The sequence below is a fragment of the Pristiophorus japonicus genome, chromosome 20 (genome assembly GCF_044704955.1).
Source record: "Pristiophorus japonicus isolate sPriJap1 chromosome 20, sPriJap1.hap1, whole genome shotgun sequence".
Taxonomy (NCBI): domain Eukaryota; kingdom Metazoa; phylum Chordata; class Chondrichthyes; family Pristiophoridae; genus Pristiophorus; species Pristiophorus japonicus.
Genome location: NC_091996.1, coordinates 70,148,427 through 70,170,569, shown reverse-complemented (window position 1 = coordinate 70,170,569; position 22,143 = coordinate 70,148,427). Strand labels below are relative to the sequence as shown.

General features: G+C 47.5%; 1 protein-coding gene across 1 annotated transcript in view; it reads right to left on the bottom strand.

The window, feature by feature from the left end:
• LOC139232760 (3-oxoacyl-[acyl-carrier-protein] reductase FabG) overlaps positions 1-21,108 on the bottom strand; it is a 39,031-nt gene extending 17,923 nt beyond the window's left edge. Inside the window, exons 1-4 of the mRNA XM_070863263.1 lie at positions 21,006-21,108; positions 19,556-19,726; positions 4,794-4,972; positions 785-878 (exon numbers count right to left, since the gene is read on the bottom strand). Of these exons, the coding sequence (XP_070719364.1) occupies positions 785-878; positions 4,794-4,972; positions 19,556-19,726; positions 21,006-21,035 (474 nt within the window). The 5' untranslated portion in view covers positions 21,036-21,108. The remainder of the gene's footprint in view (positions 1-784; positions 879-4,793; positions 4,973-19,555; positions 19,727-21,005) is intronic.
• Positions 21,109-22,143: the final 1,035 nt, after the last annotated feature.

Sequence of the window (22,143 nt, the reverse complement as noted above, 5' to 3'; positions counted from 1 at the left end):
AAGTTGCATGTTCAGACATGAACTCATTGAATGGCGGTGCAGGCTAGAAGGGCTGAATGGCCTACTCCTGCACCTATTTTCTATGTTTCTATCTAACTGAATGTGCAACAGACTCAAGGGGCTCAATGGCCTCCTCCTGTTCTTGTGATAAATGTGGGCCAGGATACCAGGGAGAATGCTCCTGATCTTCTCCAATAGTGCCATGGAATATTTTATGTCCACCCGAGAGAGCAAATGGGGCCTCGGTTTAATGACTCATCTGAAAGATGGCCCCTCAGCACTGCACTTTAGTGTGGCCTGGATTATGTGCTCAAGTCCCTAGAGTGGGAATTGAACCCATAACCTGTTGACTCAGAGGGGAGAGTGCTATATCTCTCTCTTCGTATCTCTCATTCCTCACACTAGAAGCATCCTCGGATTCTATGCTGCATCCTTTCCATCACCTCAATATCCTTCCTAGAGGGAAAATCCAGGATTCCTGCTCATGATTGCAATCTGGAGAGTGTGCCTGTTGTGCGTGCAGCAGGGCAGATCAGGAATGGGCGCGCTGGCTGTAAGACGAAGGGAAGACTGAGGGAGGCGAGGAGTAGGGTCAGGGCCACAAGTCTCTACTTCAGCAAAAGGCAGAATGACGAGAATCTGTACCCGAGGCACAAGAGGGAAAACAGGGAGAAACTCTGGGCACAGGTTCAAAGTTTCGACAGAAGAGGGGGTATCACAGTCCCAGGCATCAATTACTGGAGTAAACAGCTAACAACCATCAGTTCAGCATCTCCACACTCACCGATCTCTGCCCATTGACACTGGACACGTTGATAATGCAGCCCTTGCTTTGGATGAGGTGAGGCACAGCCAGGCGAGTGAGTTGGTAGATAGACCTGTTCAGCAGGACACAAACAACATGAAATAGCTGCCCGAAAGCTTATTTTGTTCACAGAGGCCTTTGGCCATTCAGTCGAAAAGGGATGGTTTGGTTAATTTATATTATGACACTGCTACAAAGTTAAACCTGTCCACCTGGGTTAACTCATAATCACAGCAAGCTAGCTGATCATTTTGATTACATCAATTAGTTGGGGTAAAAGACAGTAGTTAACAGAATTGCGTGTACTCGTCATACCATATCAGTCTGAGACAACGGGTAGGGTTAGTAGCATATTTCAAACAAGTTTATATCTTTAATGTTGGATTGGTTTCAATCACTCTCAGGGCAGGTACAGCACAGGTTAGATACCGAGTAAAGCTCCCTCTACATTATCCCATCAAACACTCCCAGGGCAGGTACAGCACGGGTTAGATACAGAGTAAAGCTCCCTCTACACTGTCCCATCAAACACTCCCAGGGCAGGTACGGCACGGGTTAGATACAGAGTAAAGCTCCCTCTACACTGTCCCATCAAACACTCCCAGGGCAGGTACGGCACGGGTTAGATACAGAGTAAAGCTCCCTCTACACTGTCCCATCAAACACTCCCAGGGCAGGTACAGCACGGATTAGATACAGAGTAAAGCCCCCTCTACAGTGTCCCATCAAACACTCCCAGGGCAGGTACAGGGGGTTAGATACAGAGTAAAGCCCTCTCTACAGTGTCCCATCAAACACTCCCAGGGCAGGTACAGGGGGTTAGATACAGAGTAAAGCTCCCTCTACACTGTCCCATCAAACACTCCCAGGGCAGGTACAGCACGGGTTAGATACAGAGTAAAGCTCCCTCTACACTGTCCAAAACACACTCAGGGCAGGTACAACATAAAAACAAACACAAGAACATAAGAAATAGGAACAGGAGTAGGTCATATGGCCCCTCGAGCCTGCTCCACCATTCAATAAGATCATGGCTGATCTGGTCATGGACTCAGCTCCACTTCCCTGTCCGCTCCCCATAACCCCATATCATTTAAGAAACTATTTCTGTCTTAAATTTATTCAATATCAGAGCTTCCACAGCTCTCCGAGGCAGCGAATTCCACAGATTTACAACCCTAAGAAATTTCTCCTCATCTGTTTTAAATGGCGGCCCTTTATTCTATAATCGTGCCCTCTAGTTCTAGTCTCCCCCATCAGTGGAAACATCCTCTCTGCATCCACCTTGTCAAGCCCAATCAATGTTTATGCCCCTTATATGTTTCGATAAGATCACCGCTCATTCTTCTGAATTCCAACGAGTAGAGGAGGCCCAACCTACTCAACCTTTCCTCATAAGTCAACTCCCTCATCTCCAGAATCAACCGAGTGAACCTACTCTGAACTGTCTCCAAAGCAAGTATATCCTTTCGTAAATATGGAAACTAAAACTGCACGCAGTATTCCAGGTGCGGCCTCACCTTTTATAGCTGTAGCAAGACTTCCCTGCTTTTATACGCCATCCCCTTTGCAATAAAGGCCAAGATACCATTGGCCTTCCTGATCACTTGCTGTACCTGCATACTATTTGTGTGTTTCATGTACAAGTACCCCCAGATCCCACAGTACTGCAGCACTTTGCAATCTTTCTCCATTTAAATAACTTGCTCTTTGAATTTTTTCTGCCAAAGTGCATGACCTCACACTTTCCGACATTATACTCCATCTGCCAAAGTTTTTCCCACTCACTTAGCCTGTCTATGTCCTTTTGCAGATTGTGTGTCCTCCTCACACATTGCTATTCCTCCCATCTTTGTATCGTCAGCAAACTTGGCTATGTTACTTCCAAGTCGTTAATATAGATTGTAAATAGTTGGGGTCCCAGCACTGATCCCTGCGGTACCCCACTAGTTACTGATTGCCAACCTGATAATGAACCACTTATCCCAACTCTCTGTTTTCTGTTAGTTAGCCAATCCTCTATCCATGCTAATATATTACCCCAACCCTGTGAACTTTTATCTTGTGCAGTAACCTTTTATGTGGTACCTTGTCAAATGCCTTCTGGAAATCCAAATACACCACATCCACTGGTTCCCTTTCATCCACCCTGTTATCCAGCACGGGTTAGAAACATAGAAACATAGAAAATAGCAGGAGTAGGCCATTCGGCTCTTCGAGCCTGCACCACCATTCAATAAGATCATGGCTGATCATTCACCTCAGTATCTCTTTCCTGCTTTCTCTCCAATACCCCTTGATCTCTTCAGCCGTAAGGACCATATCTAACTCCCTCTTGAATATATTCAATGAACTGGCATCAACAACTCTCTGCGGTAGAGAATTCCACAGGTTAACAACTCTGAGTGAAGAAGTTTCTCCTCATCTCAGTCCTAAATGGCTTACCCCTTATCCTTAGACTGTGTGCCCTGGTTCTGGACTTCCCCAACATTGGGAACATTCTTCCTGCATCTAACCTGTCCAGTCCCGTCAGAATTTTGTGTGTTTCTATGAGATCCCCTCTCATCCTTCTAAACTCCAGTGAATACAAGGCCCAGTCGATCCAGTCCCTCCTCATAAGTCAGTCCAGCCATCCCGGGAATCAGTCCAGTGAACCTTCGCTGCACTCCCTCAATAGCAAGAACGTCCTTCCTCAGATTAGGAGACCAAAACTGAACACAATGTTCCAGGTGAGGACTCACCAAGGCCCTGTACAACTGCAGTAAGACCTCCCTGCTCCTATACTCAAATCCCCAAGCTATGAAGGCCAACATACCAGTTGCCTTCTTCTCCGCCTGCTGTACCTGCATGCCAACTTTCAATGACTGATGTACCATGACACCCAGGTCTTGTTGCACCTCCCCTTTTCCTAATCTGTCACCATTCAGATAATATTCTGCCTTCGTGTTTTTGCCCCCAAAGTGGATAATCTCACATTTATCCACATTATACTGCACCTGCCATGCATTTGCCCACTCACCTAACCTGTCCGAGTCATCCTGCAGCCTCTTAGCATCCTCCTCACAGCTCACACCGTCACCTAGCTTAGTGTCATCAGCAAACTTGGAGATATTACACTCAATTCCTTCATCTAAATCATTAATGTATATTGTAAAGAGCTGGGGCCCCAGCACTGAGCCCTGCGGCACCCCACTAGTCATTGCCTGCCATTCTGAAAAGGACCCATTTATCCCGACTCTCTGCTTCCTGTCTGCCAACCAGTTCTCTATCCACGTCAGTACATTACCCCCAATACCATGTGCTTTAATTTTGCACACCAATCTCTTGTGTGGGACCTTGTCAAAAGCCTTTTGAAAGTCCAAATACACCACATCCACTGGTTCTCCCTTGTCCACTCTACTAGTTACATCCTCAAAAAATTCTAGAAGATTTGTCAAGCGTGATTTCCCTTTCATAAATCTATGCTGACTTGGACGGATCCTGTCACTGCTTTCCAAATGTGCTGCTATTTCATCTTTAATAATTGATTCCAACATTTTCCCCACTACTGATGTCAGGCTAACCGGTCTATAATTATCCGCTTTCTCTCTCCCTCCCTTTTTAAAAAGTAGTGTTACATTAGCTACCCTCCAGTCCATAGGAACTGATCCAGAGTCGATAGACTATTGGAAAATGATCACCAATGCATCCACTATTTCTAGGGCCACTTCCTTAAGTACTGTGGGATGCAGACGATCGGCCTTCAATCCCATCAATTTCCCGAATACAATTTCCCGCCTAATAAGGATTTCCTTCAGTTCCTCCTTCTCACTAGATACAGAGTAAAGCTCCCTCTACACTGTCACCAAAAACTCCCAGGGCAGGCACAGCCCAGGTTACATGCTTCTCTACCCAGGGGCTGGGGAAAAGCGAGAGCGAGACACAGAGCGCACAAGAGCTCTTCATCACGAGTCATGTATTAGTGAGTGAAAGCAGCCCGAGGCTGTACCTGACATTAATATTCATAATGTGATCGAACTGGTCCAAGGTGGTGGTTTCGATGGTCCCCATGGCCAGTATTCCCGCACTGTTCACCAGCACATCGAGCTGGCCATAATGGTTAACTGTTTCCTCAACCACCTTCTTCACACTCTCTTCATCAGTCAGGTCTCCGGGGAGCAGCAGGGGCTGAGGAGGCACAAAGTGAAACGCTCAGTACCGGTCTAATCTCCATCACCTCCAGTAATGTAAACAAAGGGGGGCGGTGGGGAGAGAGAGAGAGAGAGAGAGAGAGAGAGAGAGAGAGAGAGAGAGAGAGAGAGAGAGAGAGAGAGAGAGAGAGAGAGAGAGAGAGAATTTAGAAATCTAAAGAGAGAAAAGTCAAGGCAATAGAGCAGTGTGGTGAATTGGGTAAAGATATGCAGGAAGGGACAGAGCATTTAAAGGGAACAGTGCATCAGTGGATTAGGTGAAAGCAGGGGATAATGGTAAAAAGTTCAGATTAAAGGCCCTTTACTTGAATGCACGAAGCATCCGTTACAAGACAGACGTAGTGTGGGAACGGCAGCACAATGGTCATGTTACTAGTAATGCAGAGTGTGGAAGAAAGAATCTATGAACACCTGGCTTAATTTAGAGGGAAGGGTTAAATTCTGTTTCTGCTATGCTTAAAGAAATAATAGGACTAGAAAAATAGCCACGCTTTTTAGCCTTGAAACTTAGAGATACAATTAAATGACCATCTGGTATTAAAAGGGAGTCTCCTTTTTATTCTGCTTATCAGACTGTGAACAGAGAAAAACTATGCAAGGACAGATAGAGTGTGTACCTCCCGAGACGGCCTTTGTACTCGTGGGACTAATGAATAAGATTCCTTTTCTATTTCTGTATTCAATTTCTGTATAAAGATAAGTGCAATTTGCTTGTACGACAGAGTTTTGCCTTGGTACGGTCCAAGCAGGCTCTCCGAGATATATCTTGTTTTTTAAAATAAATTCTCTCGAAGTGCACTTCTGAAAGTCTCCGCCTGAGTTAATTTAAGCTAAATATTTCCTCGACAGATTCTGGCGTAGTCCGGCAGGATCTATAAAAAAAAACGAGATCCAAAATAACTAAATTTAACTTTTAAAGAGAAAAGAGGAATTTTAAGGACCTTCCTAGCTGAAAGGAGGAAGGTGCCTAGGCCGTCCTAGCTGAAAGGGGGACGGGCCGCCGAGATCCCCTAGAGGGTGAGGCATAAGGTAGCTACCGCTAAGAAGCTAAAATAACAAAAAGGCAAAAGGAGACCCCGAGCTGAGCAGAAAAGAGAACACCGGTGAGCGCTTTGTAAATTATTGTATATTTTGTAGGATTGTCCTAACTCTCATTTCAGAAACGATCGCGAGACGTTGCACCCGGAAGAATGGGAAACGGCTCTAGTCGAGCAGGGTGCTCGCGCCCAGCTCCTAGAAAAGGAAAGAAGGACGACCTCTCAACTGAAAGAATGAAAGTACATCCCAAGACTGAGAAAAGAATCAGTAAGGTAGTAAAGCAACGAGAGAAGGTAGGAGATCCCATTGTGCCGCCCGGCTCGCCGGCGGACACTGTAATTAAAGAAACAGGAGACGACAGATACGCGGTAACGTTTAGTAGCGATTTGTACGGTTGGTCTGATGGGGATTGGCCATATGGAGGAAGTTTTAAATTGTCCTTAATTGAGGAATGGAGACAGACCACCAAAATTGGGACAGGGGACCCCAGTTGGGATAAAGATTATATGGAGAATTGTTTTAAAAAATGGACAGAGGTGGCAAAGAGGCACCAGCCCCTAAAAATAAAAAGAGGAGGAGGGTAAGGAGAAGCCCCCTCCCTCTTACAGCCCCCGCCCCCCGCCCCCCCCCCCCCGAGTGCCCCGGTTTTGACTGCTTCCCCTGTCGGCTTATACCCCCGTCTTCCAACCACCAAGCCGGATGATTGGCAGGAGATTATAGAAATAGTGGCCGCTCAGCTGGATAAGACAAGCCGATTCCTCCACTACCCCCACGACACAAGCCCCCGTGTAATGATCAGAACAACGGCTGTCCTAAAGCCCTGGACACCGGGAGAAGCTCGGGATATGATATCAGCTGCCCCTAATCCTGTTAAGAAGCCAGTAGCCTTTCACAACTGGCTTGAGCAAACCTGTACCATTTATTAAAGGGAGCTAAAAAGCATGGAGATATAGGGGAAGTCACCCGCTGCTTGCAGAAAGCAGAAGAATAGATTTTGCAGGCAGATGGAAAAATAGTTGGGACGATCATGCAGGAATACCAATGGATCAAAATGAACCTTTGGCAGTGCAAACCTTGTTAAATTGTATGTTGCCACAACAAGCAAGAACATACAAAATAAGGGTTTTGGACTGGCAAGGAAAAAGTTGGAAAGAGACAGTTACAGTACTGGCTAACATGGATAGAGAGGGACTATTTACCTATAAGGAAAATATGGCTAAAACAGGTCAGTAAATCAGCAAAAGGGACGAGGACAGGCACAGAATAATCAGCATAGGGATGCCCCAGAGGCTTAGTGGTACAGGCGGCAGCCCTCCTCTTATCGGCAGACATAGAAGAAAACCCTCTGGCAGTAGTAAAAGTAGGAGACACTTATGTGAAGTTCCTGGTGGATACCGGTGCTACTATGTCTTCTGTACCATCCTCTGTGGGATTACCTGTAAGCAACACCACCGTCTTAAGTATGGGTGTGGCCGGTATCCCCATGAAATCATTTTTATCTGAACCTACCAAATTGATAATTGAAGGACAATCAATCAGTTAATGATGAGACTTTGATAGTCTCTAAAACAACACCACTCCCTTTATGGGGAAGACAGACTTTGTGCAAACTAGGAGCCACAATTTATTGCACAAAGGAAGGAATGTACATGGAGCTCCCTCCAAATAAAATTCATCAGTTCTTTAATGGGATTAAAGAAGAGAAAAGGGAGGATAACAAAGAAAAGGCTGCCCTCTATTGTTGGCAATTGATTGGCAACTTCTATTCCCCCTTGATACATGAAGTTATACAAAACTTAAAAGCTAAATTTGACTCTAATACTGAAGAATTGATGTATGTAATTTTGACAAGCTTTGAGGCAGTTCAGCTTCACTGTACAGCCTGGTACACTCGTCAAAAAGCTGAAACTTACCAGTGTTTGGTACAATCCTTTTTAAATAAAGAAGAAATAGTAGAAGCTACGCCCCGCATTTATTTTGGACCAGAAGGATTGGGGGTAGCCATCGATTTGACACCCTTACAGCAACAGCGGTTTTGAGAAGCGAACTCGACACCCCATCTGACATTGGCTGTAAAACCGCCAGCGAAACCTAAAGATATGGGTCCGATGATTGTAGGAATAGAAAGAGAAAAACAGCAACACGGCTATCAACCTTGGGCAGTAATAAGATTGCAAAATGTTCAGATAGACTTTATCACCCACAACAGGGGGATTCTCCAGTGGAAAGGTAAAAATCATGCGTCCACTTTTGAAAAACAGCAACCCCCGGAACAACCAAGCCCTAAGCTGCCAATGGCATTGAATCAAGTATCTTCTGAACTTTGGGCAAAGCACAAGAATCACGTTGGGCAAGTACATTCTGCAGTACCCCATCGGGTACAATTGATAAAAAACGCCGTGTTACCAAGCATTAGGCAGTACAGACTGCCTCCAGAGGCAGAAAATGGGATAGAGCCAGTCATTTCTGCATTGTTGGAACAAGGAGTTTTAGAAAAGACACAGAGCCCTTGTAACACTCCGCTACTGCCCATACCAAAGGTTAATAGGCCGAATGAGTGGAGATTTGTACAAGATCTGAGAGCTATTAATAAGATAGTAGTCCTAACACCCGTGTGGTACCGGACACCAACTTTATACTATCTGCTATACCACCAACAGCAACTGTCTTTACTGTGATAGACCTGTGTTCAGCTTTTTACTCTATCCCGTTAAATCAAGAAAGTCAGTATCGGTTTGCTTTCACCCACAAGCAGCAGCAGTACACATGGACCAGGTTGCCCCAAGGATACACCGAAAGCCCCGCAGTATTTGCAACAGCAGTACTAACCCAAGAACATGGTGGGGGAAATAGACCAGTTGCTTATTATTCGGTTTTGCTGCCTCCAGTAGTAAGGGGAATGCCAGCATGTCTACGTGCTGTAGCTGCTACTGCAGTCATGGTGGAAAAGTCGGTACCTATTGTTTTGGATCATCCATGTACTGTCATTACAGCCCATGCTGTGTTATTACTTTTGAATTCAGCCGCCACACAACACTTTACAGCATCTAGAAGAACAGGTTATGAAGTATTACTGCTGTCACACCCTAACTATACCTTTCGACATGCACCGGTAGTGAACCCAGCCACCTTTCTTCCTACTAAAGTAGTAGAGGATCCAGACCAGCATGATTGTCTGTTAACGGTGGAAGCAGCCACTTTACCAAGACCAGATTTGCTCACAGAGCCCATGGACAATCCTGATCTTATTCTCTATACGGATGGATCATCACATAGGCCGTCGGATGATTTGTTTTTGGCAGGCTATGCTATTGTAAACCCTCACGAAACTGTTGAAGCATTCGCCCTGCCTCCCGGAATCTCGGCTCAGGCTGCTGAATTGTTTGCCCTCACTAGAGCTTGTATAATAGCTAAAGATCATACTGCTAATATCTATACTGATTCTAGATATGCATTCGGTGTGGTCCATGATTTTGGACAACTGTGGAAAAACAGAGGCTTTATCACCTCTGGTGGAAAGCATATTAAGCACTCTCAACTGGTGCTTAATCTATTAGACGCCATTCAGTTGCCAAGTAAGGTAGCCGTTATCAAATGTGCAGCTCACACAACCGGTGAGGATGAAGTATCAGTAGGAAATAGGAGGGCTGACAAAGCAGCCAAACAGGCCGCTTCGGCACAGGCAGACTGCCTTCATGCAGTCTCGGTTTCCCCTCCACAGGTACTTGACATCCAACAACTTAAAACAGCCCAACAAGTTACCATGCAGGAAGGAAGAACTTGGGAAAACCAGTGTTGTTTTCTAAAAAACGACATTTGGTATCACCCTGATGGGCGAACTGTTTGCCCTAGATCTCTATTTTTGCCCCTGTCTCGCCTAGCACACAGTCAGGCTCACATGGGCAAGGGAGGGATGATACATGCTATTAATGCACAGTGGTATGCACCAGGAATAACAGTAGTAATTGAGAAAGTTGCTAGAACATGCCAAATTTGTCAACAAAATAACAGAGGTAAAACACCTGCTGGATATGATCATCTACCCCAACCAAGTATGCCCTTTGAAAATGCCCGAACAGTAGTAAAAATTCTATTTAAAGAAATAGTACCAAGATATGGGATACCTATGGGAATCAACAGTGACAGGGGAACCCACTTCACCGGAAAAATAGTGCAAAACCTTGCAGAAGCGTTAGGGTTCCAGTGGAAGTTACATATACCATATCAGCCACAGTCCTCGGGAATGGTAGAAAGAGTAAATGGGATAATAAAATCTACCCTTACCAAGGTATGTCAGGAGACTGGACTGAAGTGGCCAGAAGCCTTACCATTAGTATTGTATACAATGAGAAACCAAAACACTGATTTAACACCACATGAAGCCTTATTGGGAAGACCAATGCCTACTGGCGTAAAACCACCACTGTCAGATGAAAAAATAGCATTAATTTGGAATGATGAAAAATCACTAAAGTATGCTCAGGCCATGTGTGAAATAGCAAGAAGTCTGCATGAACAAATAAAGCAGACACAGGTGCCCCCGTCGGAAGGAAATATGCACCCTTTCAGACCTGGAGATCAAGTGTTAGTAAAAACATTAAATAAAGAATCCTTTTCTCCAAGATGGAAAGGACCGTATCAGATAATTCTCACAACACGAACCGCTTTGAAGTTGGAAAAGCACCCGAACTGGGTGCATGCAACCCGCTGTAAATATTATTTCCCCGACGGATTACAGCCGAAGGAAAAGGCATTGAACCAGGACGTACTACGGTCGCCCGACTAAGAAAACAGCCATCTTCTCGCTGAAGAACTGTACCTGCTCTTGTATTAAATATTTGGACTTGAAAGTATTGCCCAAAATTCACGGACGGATGTCAGAGCTCATTTGTGTGCCAGTTTGGGCCTTTATTATTTGGGTCACTGTTACAATAACAACACGTCCACACGATAGTAACGACTTATTTCAAGAGTGGTATAGAAACAAACAAGAAAGGGAAGATGGGAAGGGACTCTTGGAAAAATTATAAATGGAACTTAGGTATACTGATCATTTTAGCGACAGGGAACTCCCGGCAGGAGGAAGAAGTCCTAAAAGAAGGAAAAATATGGTATGGGAAAGAAGTAATAGTATAAGGCAGCAAGGCAATTTTATATGCCCAGTAGGCCAAAGTTGTAAAGTAGGGAATTTTACGGCACGATGTGAGGCATGTGGAATGAAGGAAGAAAGAGGGGAATTCCAATTTATATTGGGGAAAGGGTATCGGTTGTTCATAGAATACCAGGCCGATGTGTGGATGAAGTGTACCCTGAGCACAGGGAAAAACAAGAGATGGGGGTACATAGGAAGGCCGGACAGGAGAAAAGGTAGTTATTCTTTTACAAGTATGGTAGAAGGGCAGCGGATGTTGTGCATGAATAACACCCCGGTGAATGGAGGAGACCCATTTGTGGTAAAATGGTCAGTAAAAGAATCCGGCCACCCAGAAGACCGGGACCCGGGACATCTAAAAAGGATACTGACCACTTGCATCCCAGTGGTAAGATCCCCAGGTGTATTAAATCTAACAATACGAATTAAATATCCCCCAAAGAAAGAAGATGGTTGCCACACAACCAGTGTTAAGGTATCTTTTGAAAAAGAAAGACCCCAAAGAAAGAAAGGGGATGTATTAGAGACTGTGTTAGGTGGAGTGGGAGCAGGAATAGGAGCATTGAACTCCATGGATATCGAGACCCTACAAAATAAAATCCAGGCCATCAGGGGACTGGTAGGGGAAGATATAAAAATCAGAAATGCCTGGGATGAAGGATTACAGCAGTACTGAAGCTTGCTATACACCCCATAGTAATCGTAGGTGTGGTTATGCTTGTATTATTAATAATCCTTTGCGGAATGTGGATAAAATTAAAAAATGTAATTAGTCAAGTAATAGGCCTGCTCTCCGAAATAGAAAGAAAAGGTGTATGCATGAAAGGAAGGTTAAGTCGCTTAGAGGAAAAGGTTGATGAAGACGAATATCTCCAAATGCGACCCTATCCTGAAGGGTATAAACCCCCTTTTGCTCAAGAAGAGAATATAGGAAATTGTGTTGATCTAAAAAATAAAAAGAACAAGGAGGGAATTGTGGAAGAAAGAATCTATGAACACCTGGCTTAATTTAGAGGGAAGGGTTAAATTCTGTTTCTGCTATGCTTAAAGAAATAATAGGACTAGAAAAATAGCCACGCTTTTTAGCCTTGAAACTTAGAGATGCAATTAAATGACCATCTGGTATTAAAAGGGAGTCTCCTTTCATTCTGCTTATCAGACTGTGAACAGAGAAAAACTATGCAAGGACAGATAGAGTGTGTACCTCCCGAGACGGCCTTTGTACTCGTGGGACTAATGAATAAGATTCCTTTTCTATTTCTGTATTCAATTTCTGTATAAAGATAAGTGCAATTTGCTTGTACGACAGAGTTTTGCCTTGGTACGGTCCAAGCAGGCTCTCCGAGATATATCTTGTTTTTTAAAATAAATTCTCTCGAAGTGCACTTCTGAAAGTCTCCGCCCGAGTTAACTTAAGCTAAATATTTCCTCGACAGAGACACAAGTGCAAATCCCACCACTGCAAATTAAATATGTTTAAAATAAAAATCAGTAATGGTGACCATGAAACTATCGGATGGTCATAAAAGCCCATCTGGTTCACTAATGTCCTTTAGGGAGGGAAATCTGCCGTCCTTACCTGGTCTGGCCTATATGCGACTCCAGACACACAGCAGTGTGGTTGACTCTTAACTGCCCTCTGAAATGGCCCAGCAAGCCGCTCAGTTGTAGCAAACCGCTACAAATTACAATAAAACCAGACGGACCGCCCGGCACTGGTTACAGACACGACACGGCACACCCAGCCCAGTCGACCCGGCAAAGTCCTCCTCACTAACATCTGGGGACTTGTACCAAAATTGGGTGAGCTGTCCCACAGACTAGTCAAGCAACAGCCTGACATAGTCATACTCACAGAATCATACCTTTCAGCCAATGTCCCAGACTCCTCCATCACCATCCCTGGGTATGTCCTGTCCCACTGGTGGGATAGACCCACCCGAGGTGGTGGCAGCACAGTGGTACACAGTCGGGAGAGAGTGGCCCTGGGAGTCCTCAACATCGTCTCATGGCTTCAGGTCAAGCATGGGCAAGGAAACCTCCTACTGATTACCACCTACTGTCCTCCCTCAGCTGATGAATCAGTACACCATGTTGAACACCACTTGGAAGAAGCACGGAGGGTAGCAAGGGCACAGAATGTACTCTGGGTGGGGGACTTCAATGTCTATCAGCAGGAGTGGCTCGGTAGCACCACTACTGACCGAGCTGGCAGAGTCCTGAAGGACATAGCTGCCAGACTGGGCCTGCAGCAGCTGGTAAGGGAATCAACACAAGGGAAAAACCTACATGAACTCATCCTCCCCAATCTACCTGTCGCAGATGCAGCTGTCCATGACAGCATTGGCAGCAGTGACCACCGATACAGTCCTTGTGGAGATGAAGTCCCGTCTTCACATTGAGGACACCCTCCAGCATGTTGTATGACACTACCATTGTGCTAAGTGGGACAGATTCAGAACAGATCTAGCAGCTCAAAACTGAGCATCCATGCGGAGGCTGTGGGCCATCAGCAGAATTGTATTCCACCATAATCTGTAACCTCTATCATTATCATCAAGCCAGAGGAGTGTAGACGAGCATGCCAGGAGCAGCATCAGGTGTATCTAAAAATGAGCTGCCAGCCTGGGGAAGCTGCAACACAGGACTACATGCATGCTAAACAGCATAAGCAACATGCTATAACCAGAGCTAAGCGATTCCACAATCAACGGATCAGATCAAAGCTCTGCATTCCTACCACATCCTGTTGTGAATGGTGGTGGACCATTAACCAACTAACGGGACGAGGAGGCTCCATGCATATCCCCATCCTCAATGATGGCGTAGCCCAGCATGCGAGTGCAAAAGACAAGGCTGAAACGTTTGCAAATATCAAGTGGATGATCCATATCCTGAGGTCTCCACCATCACAGAAACCAATCTTCAGCCAATTTGCTTCACTCCACATGATATCAAGAAGCATAACAACATAAGAAATAGGAGCAGGAGTAGGCCATTTGGCCCCTCAAGCCTGCTCCGCCATTTAATAAGATCATGGCTGATCTGATCTTGGGCTCAGCTCCACTTCCCTGCCCTCTCCCCATAACCCTTTACTCCGAGCGGCTGGATACAACAAAGGCTATGGGCCGCAACAAAATCCCGGCTGTAGTGCTGAAGACTTGTGCTCCAGAACTAGCCGTGCCTCTAGCCAAGCTGTTCCAGTACAGCTATAACACTGGCATCTATCCGACAATGTGGAAAACTGCCCAGGTATGTCCTGTCCACAAAAAACAGGACAAACCCAATCCAGCCAATTACCGCCCCATCAGTCTACTCTCAATCATCAGCAAAGTGATGGAAGGTGTCGTCGACAGTGCTATCAAGTAGCACTTACTCACCAATAACCTACTCACCGATGGTCAGTTTGGGTTAGGGTTAGATCACTCGGCTCCAGACCTCATTACAGTCTTGGTCCAAACATGGTCAAAAGAGCTGAATTCCAGAGGTGAGGTGAGAGTGACTGCCCTAGACATCAAGGCAGCATTTGACTGAGTGTGGCATCAAGGAGCCCTAGTAAAGCTGAAGTCAATGGGAATCGGAGAAAACTCTCCACTGGCTGGAATCATACCTAGCACAAAGATTGTGATCAATCATCACAGCCCCAGGACATTGCTGCAGAAGTTCCTCAGGGCAGTGTCCTAGGCCCAACCATCTTCAGCTGCCTCATCAATGACTTCCCCTCCATCATGTCAGAAGTGGGGATGTTCGCTGATGTTTGCAGCATTCTGTTCCATTTGCAACTCCTCAGAAAATGAAGCAGTCTATGCCCGCATGCAGCAACATCTGGACGACATCCATGCTCGGGCTGATAAGTGGCAAGTAACATTCGTGCCATACAAGTGCCAGGCAATGACTATATCCAACCGCACCTTGCCATTCATAGAAATTAGGTGCAGGAGCAGGCCATTCAACGGCATTACCATCGCTGAATCATCCTGGGGGTCACCATTGACCAGAAACTTAACTGGACCAGCCACATAAACACTGTGGCAACAAGTGCAGGTCAGAGGCTGGATATTCTGTGGAAAATGTTTCACCTCCCGACTTCCCAAAGCCTTTCCACCATCGACAAGGCACATCAGGTGTGTGATGCAATACCTGTACTCTGTACTTGCTTGCACGAGTGCAGCTCCAACAACTTTCAAGAGGTTCGACACTATCTAGGAAAACGAGGGATTATGGAGTGTCCTTTTCAAATTCAGCTGTCCTCAAAAATTCATCACCATCCTCCGCCTGTTTCACAATGACATGCACGCTGTTACCCTTACCAACGGATCCACCACAGACCCAATACAAGCGCAGACCAGGGTCAAGCAGGGCTGTGTCATCGCACCAACGAGTTCTCCACCTTCATCGCTGCAATGCTTCATCTCACCCTTAACAAGCTCCCCGCTGGAGTGGAGTTAACCTACAGGCCACAGGAGCGGCCTATAAAGGCCAGAGAGTCAGAGGAGGCCAGCTGGTGCAGGGACAGAAGGTAAACAGAGAAGAAAGAAGAAATCGAAGCGAGACGTCACAGTCAAGCGGGTAAGTGATTGGCTGGTTGGTAAGTATTTGATCTTTTATTTTTCTTAGCGTAAGAAACCTTTGTCACTGTTACAAATTAAGTTAATCTAAGGGTTAAGTCATGGCAGGAGAGCCCAGACCCGTGTCATGCTCCTCCTGTGCTATGTGGGAAAGTGTCCCTGACTACGACGTGTGCGGGAAGTGTATCCAGCTGCAGCTCCTGACAGACCGCATTGCGGCACTGGAGCTGCGGATGGATTCACTCTGGAGCATCCGCGATGCTGAGGATGTTGTGAACCGCATGTTTAGTGACTTGGTCACACCACAGGTAAAGGTTGCACAGCCAGATAGGGAATGGGTGACCATCAGGAAGCACAACAGAAGGCAGGTAGTGCAGGGGTCCCCTGCAGTCACCTCCCTCCAAAACAGATACACCGTTTTGGGTACTGGAGGTGGCTCATCAGGGGAAGGCAGCCGCCAAGTCCATGACACCAGGAGTGGCTCTGCTGCACAGGAGGGCAGGAAAAACAGTGGGAGAGCTATAGTGATAGGGGATTCTATTGTAAGGGGAATAGATAGGCGTTTCTGTGGCCGCAAATGAAACTCCAGGATGGTATGTTTCCTCCATGGTGCAAGGGTCAAGAACGTCGGAGTGGCTGCAGCGCATTCTGGAGGGGGAAGGTGATCAGCCAGCAGTCGTGGTGCATATAGGTAAAAAATGGGATGAGGTCCAACTCTGAATTTAGGGAGCTAGGAGTTAAATTAAAAAGCAGGACCTCAAAAAGGTAGTAGTCTCAGGATTGCTACCAGTGCCATGTGCTAGTCAGAGCAGGAATCGCAGGATAGCTCAGATGAATATGTGGCTCAGAAACATAGAAAATAGGTGCAGGATTAGGCCATTCGGCCCTTCGAGCCTGATCATTTACCTCAGTACCCCTTTCCTGATTTCTCTCCATACCCCTTGATCTCCTTAGCCGTAAGGGCCATATCTAACTCCCTCTTGAATATATCCAATGAACTGGCATCAACAACTCTCTGCGGCAGGGAATTCCACAGGTTAACAACTCTGAGTGAAGAAGTTACTCCTCATCTCGGTCCTAAATGGCCTGCCCCTTATCCTAAATGGTCTTGTGTAACGAGAGAGGATTAATTTGCAATCTGGTTGTGCGAGGTCCCTTGGGGAAGAGTGATCATAATATGGTAGAATTCTTCATTAAGATGGAGAGTGACACAGTTAATTCAGAGACTAGGGTCCGAAACTTAAAGAAAGGAAACTTCGACGGTCTGAGACGTGAATCGGCTAGGATAGACTGGCGAAAGATACTTAAAGGGTTGACGGTGGATAGGCAATGGCAGATATTTAAAGATCACATGGATGAACTACAACAATTGTACATCCCTGTGTGGCGTGAAAATAAAAAAGGGAAGGTGGCTCAACCATGGCTAACAAGGGAAATTAGGGAAAGTGTTAAATCCAAGGAAGAGGCAGATAAATTGGACAGAAAGAGCAGCAAACCTGAGGACTGGGAGAAATTTAGAATTCAGCAGAGGAGGACAAAGGGTTTAATTAGGAGGGGGAAAATATAGAGTATGAGAGTAAGCTTGCAGGGAACATAAAAACTGACTGCAAAAGCTTCTATAGATATGTGAAGAGAAAAAGATTAGTGAAGACAAATGTAGGTCCATAGCAGTCAGAATCAGGTGAAATTATAATGGGGAACAAAGAAATGGCAGACCAATTGAACAAATACTTTGGTTCTGTCTTCACTAAGGAAGACACAAATAACCTTCCGGAAATACTAGGGGATCGAGGGTCTAGCGAGAAGGAGGAACTGAAGGAAATCCTTATTAGTCAGGAAATTGTGTTCGGGAAATTGATGGGATTGAAGGCCGATAAATCCCCAGGGCCTGATAATCTGCATCCCAGAGTACTTAAGGAAGTGGCCCTTGAAATAGTGGATGCATTGGTGATCATTTTCCAACAGTCTATCGACTCTGGATCAGTTCCTATGGACTGGAGGGTAGCTAATGTAATCCCACTTTTTTAAAAAGGGAGAAAAAAAAACAGGGAATTATAGACCGGTTAGCCTGACGTCGGTAATGGGGAAAATGTTGGAATCAATTATTAAAGATGTAATAGTAGCGCATTTGGAAAGCAGTGACAGGATCCGTCCAAGTCAGCATAGATTTATGAAAGGGAAATCATGCTTGACAAATCTTCTAGAATTTTTTGAGGATGTAACTAGTAGAGTGGACAAGGGAGAACCAGTGGATGTGGGGTATTTGGACTTTCAAAAGGCTTTTGACAAGGGCCCACACAAGAGATTAGTGTGCAAAATTAAAGCACATGGGATTGGGGTAGTGTGCTGACGTGGATAGAGAACTGGTTGGAGACAGGGAGCAAAGAGTAGGAATAAATGGGTCCTTTTCAGAATGGCAGGCAGTGACTAGTGGGGTACCGCAAGGTTCAGTGCTGGGACTCCAGCTCTTTATAATGTACATTAATGATTTAGACGAAGGAATTGAATGTAATATCTCCAAGTTTGCAGATGACACTAAGCTGGGTGGCAGTGTGAGCTGTGAGGAGGATGCTAAAAGGCTGCAGGGTGACTTGGACAGGTTAGGTGAGTGGCAGATGCAGTATAATGTAGGTAAATGTGAGGTTATCCACTTTAGTGGCAAAAACAGGAAGGCAGAATATTATCTGAATGGTGACAGATTAGGAAAAGGGGAGGTGCAACAAGACCTGGGTGTCATGGTGCATCAGACATTGAAAGTTGGCATGCAGCTACACCAGGCGGTGAAGAAGGCAAATGGCACGTTGGTCTTCATAGCGAGAGGATTTGAGTAAAGGAGCAGGGAAGTCTTACTGCAGTTGTACAGGGCCTTGGTGAGGCCTCACCTGGAATAGTGTGTACAGTTTTGGTCTCTTAATCTGCTATTGAGGGAATGCAGCGAAGGTTCACCAGACTGATACCCAGGATAGCAGGACTGACATATGAAGAAAAACTGGATCAACTAGGCTTATATTCACTGGAATTTAGAAGAATGAGAGAGGATCTCATAGAAACATATAAAATTCTGACAGGATTGGACAGGTTCGATGCAGGAAAAAATGTTCCCGATGTTGGGGAAGTCCAGAACCAGGGGTCACAGTCTAAGGATAAAGGATAAGCCATTTAGGACCGAGATGAGGAGAAACTTCTTGACTCAGAATTGTGAACCTGTGGAATTCTCTACAACAGAAAGTTGTTGAGGCCAGTTCGTTAGATATATTCAAAAGGTAGTTAGATGTGGCCCTTACGGCTAAAGGGATCAAGGGGTATGGAGAGAAAGCTGAAATGGGGTACTGAAGTTGCATGATCAGCCATGATCATATTGAATGGTGGTGCAGGCTCGAAGGGCCAAATGGCCTACTCCTGCATCCATTTTCTATGTTTCTCCTCTGTGTCCTGGCCAATATTTATCCCTCAATCAACATAACAAAAACACATTATCTGGTCTCTCTCTCACTGCTGTTTGTGCTATCTTGCTATGTGCAATTTTGGCTACCGTGTTTCCTACATTACAACAGTGAGTACACTTCAAAAGTATGTCACTGGCTGTGAAACACTTTGGGCTGTGAAAGCATGATGTAAATACAATACTTTTTATTTTTGGATGAGGTACTGAAGAGGAGCTGGAAGCAGGAGAGGAGTAGAGAAAATTAAATAAAGATGAGTTCGCACTTCACCGTAAGAAGGTTGCACTGGCCCACTGAGCCCCTCTGCGCCCCACTCGGACGCTGTAATGAGACGAAGTTCAGTAACTGTGGACACTCACCTGGTACTGCCCGGCCTCCTCGCATGCCTTGCCCACCTTGGTGAGGTTCTCCACATTCCGTCCATTCAATGCCAGCTTGACTCCCAGTTTGGCAAACAGGAGGGCGGTGCCAGCCCCAATCCCCGAGCTGGCACCCGTGACGATTGCCACCTTGCCACTGAGTGACAGCCTCTGCACACAACAAACATCAGAGGGCACAGTGTCAGGCACCAGGGCACAGGACAGGGGGGGGGTGGTGGGGGGGAAGACATGGGGCAGGGAGTGGGGACAGAGAGACCCAGAGTCGAGACCGGGGGGAGTGGGTGGCAAGGGAGGGGGGAGACCTGGGGTGCGGGAGGCAGAGAGACCCAGGGGAGAGACCCGGTGGGGGGGCGGTGAGGGAGGAGGTAGGGGGAGACCTGGGGAGGGTGGGGAGAGGGTAGAGACACCCAGGGGAGAGTCCCGGGGGGGGGGGGGGGGGGGGGAACAGAGAGACCCAGTGGGTGAGGGAGGAGGTAGGGGGAGATCTGCGGGGGGGCGGTGGGGAGAGGGTAGAGACACCCAGGGGAGAGTCCCCGGGGGGGGGGGGGGGGACAGAGAGACCCAGTGGGTGAGGGAGGAGGTAGGGGGAGATCTGCGGGGGGGGGGGGGGGGGGGGGGGGGGCGGTGGGGAGAGGGTAGAGACACCCAGGGGAGAGTCCCGGGGGGGAAACAGAGAGACCCAGTGGGTGAGGGAGGAGGTAGGGGGAGATCTGCGGTGGGGAGAGGGTAGAGACACCCAGGGGAGAGTCCCGGGGGGGGACAGAGAGACCCAGTGGGTGAGGGAGGAGGTAGGGGGAGATCTGCGGGGGGGGGGGGGGGGCGGTGGGGAGAGGGTAGAGACACCCAGGGGAGAGTCCCGGGGGGGGGGGGGGGGGACAGAGAGACCCAGTGGGTGAGGGAGGAGGTAGGGGGAGATCTGCGGGGGGGGGGGGGCGGTGGGGAGAGGGTAGAGACACCCAGGGGAGAGTCCCGGGGGGGGGGGGAAACAGAGAGACCCAGTGGGTGAGGGAGGAGGTAGGGGGAGATCTGCGGGGGGGGGGCGGTGGGGAGAGGGTAGAGACACCCAGGGGAGAGTCCCGGGGGGGGTGCGGCTCTCCAGGGGTGAGGGGGGGCGGTGAGGGAGACTCAGAGGAGCGACCGGGGGCGGGAGGAGGAAGGGGGAGACCTGTGGTGGTGGTGGGGGGGGGGGGGGAGTAGAGAGACCCAGGGGAGAGACCGGGGGGGGGGGGGCGGTGAGCGGTGCTCCCGCTTTGTAACCAGGGCTGTCCCGGGTCGGCCCGACATTACTTTCTCACGCGCCATGTCGGGCCGACCCGGGACAGCCGGCGGCTCCCACTCCCGGGAAATCCCCCTCCCTGCTCCTGCTCCTGCTCCCGCTCCCCTCACTCCCTCCTCACTCCCCACGGGAAACCATCTCCGCTCTCGGTACCTGAGTCACTTCTTCAACCCGGCTTGCCATGTTCAATTAAAGGCGCAGGCCTCAACTGCCCCAATTAAAGGCGCCGGCCCCAACTGCCCCAATTAAAGACGCAGGCCCCAACTTCCCCAATTAAAAGTATCGGATACTTCTTCGCCAATTAAAGGCGCAATCGCTTCTTCCCTAATTAAAGGTACCGGTCACACATTCCCCAATTAAAAATGAGCTAGTTGAACATCTTAGAGTCTCCCCTTGCGGGTTAAACGAATGCCTCATGACTCTTCGGCTCACCCTAGCCCGGAACCAGTGCACTACGGTCATCAATGCGTACGCCCAGAACTGGAAGCTATAGCCAAGACCAAAGAGGAATTCTGCTCCAGCCTGGAACAATCCCTGCCCCGAGTCCCGACGGCCGACAAGCTGATCCTCCTTGGCAACTTTAATGCCAGAGTTGGAAAAGACACAGACCTCTGGGGAGGTGTGATCGGCAGAGAGCGGGTAGGGAAACCAACTCCAGCGATACCCTCCTCCTGACAAAATGCTTAGGACATGGTCTTGTCATAACCAACACCTTGTTTCGTCAGAGAGGCATCATGGCAACACCCTCGGTCCAAGCACGGGCATCTGCTGGACTACGTCATCGTCCGAGCGAGGGACCACAAGAACATGCACATCACCCGCGCCATGACAGGAGCTGACGACTGACCCCTGCCTAATCCGCTCTGTTATTTTCATCAATGTAGCCCCAAACAGCGGTGGCAACAGAACTGCTGCTGCAGGAGAATCAACGCTGGAGCACTGAAAGACCCTGCTAAGAAAGCCTTATACAGCCAGCGCCTCACAACCAACCTGACGGCTCCCAGTGACCCAGAGACGCAGAGTGCCCACAGTGCCTGGTCTGCCCTCAAGGCCTCCATAATTAGCACTTTGAAGAGACGCTCGGTCACTCCACCAGGAAACACCAAGACTGGTTCGATGAGAATGACCAGGAGATCCAGGAGCTCATAAGCCATAAACGCAAGACATTCTTGAACTGGAAACAGCATCACAACTCGAGAGCAAGAAAGCAGCTTTACAGACGTCTGAAGGCCGAGGTCCAACATAAAACTCGCGACCTAAAGAACAGATGGTGGGTGGAAAAAGTGCAGGA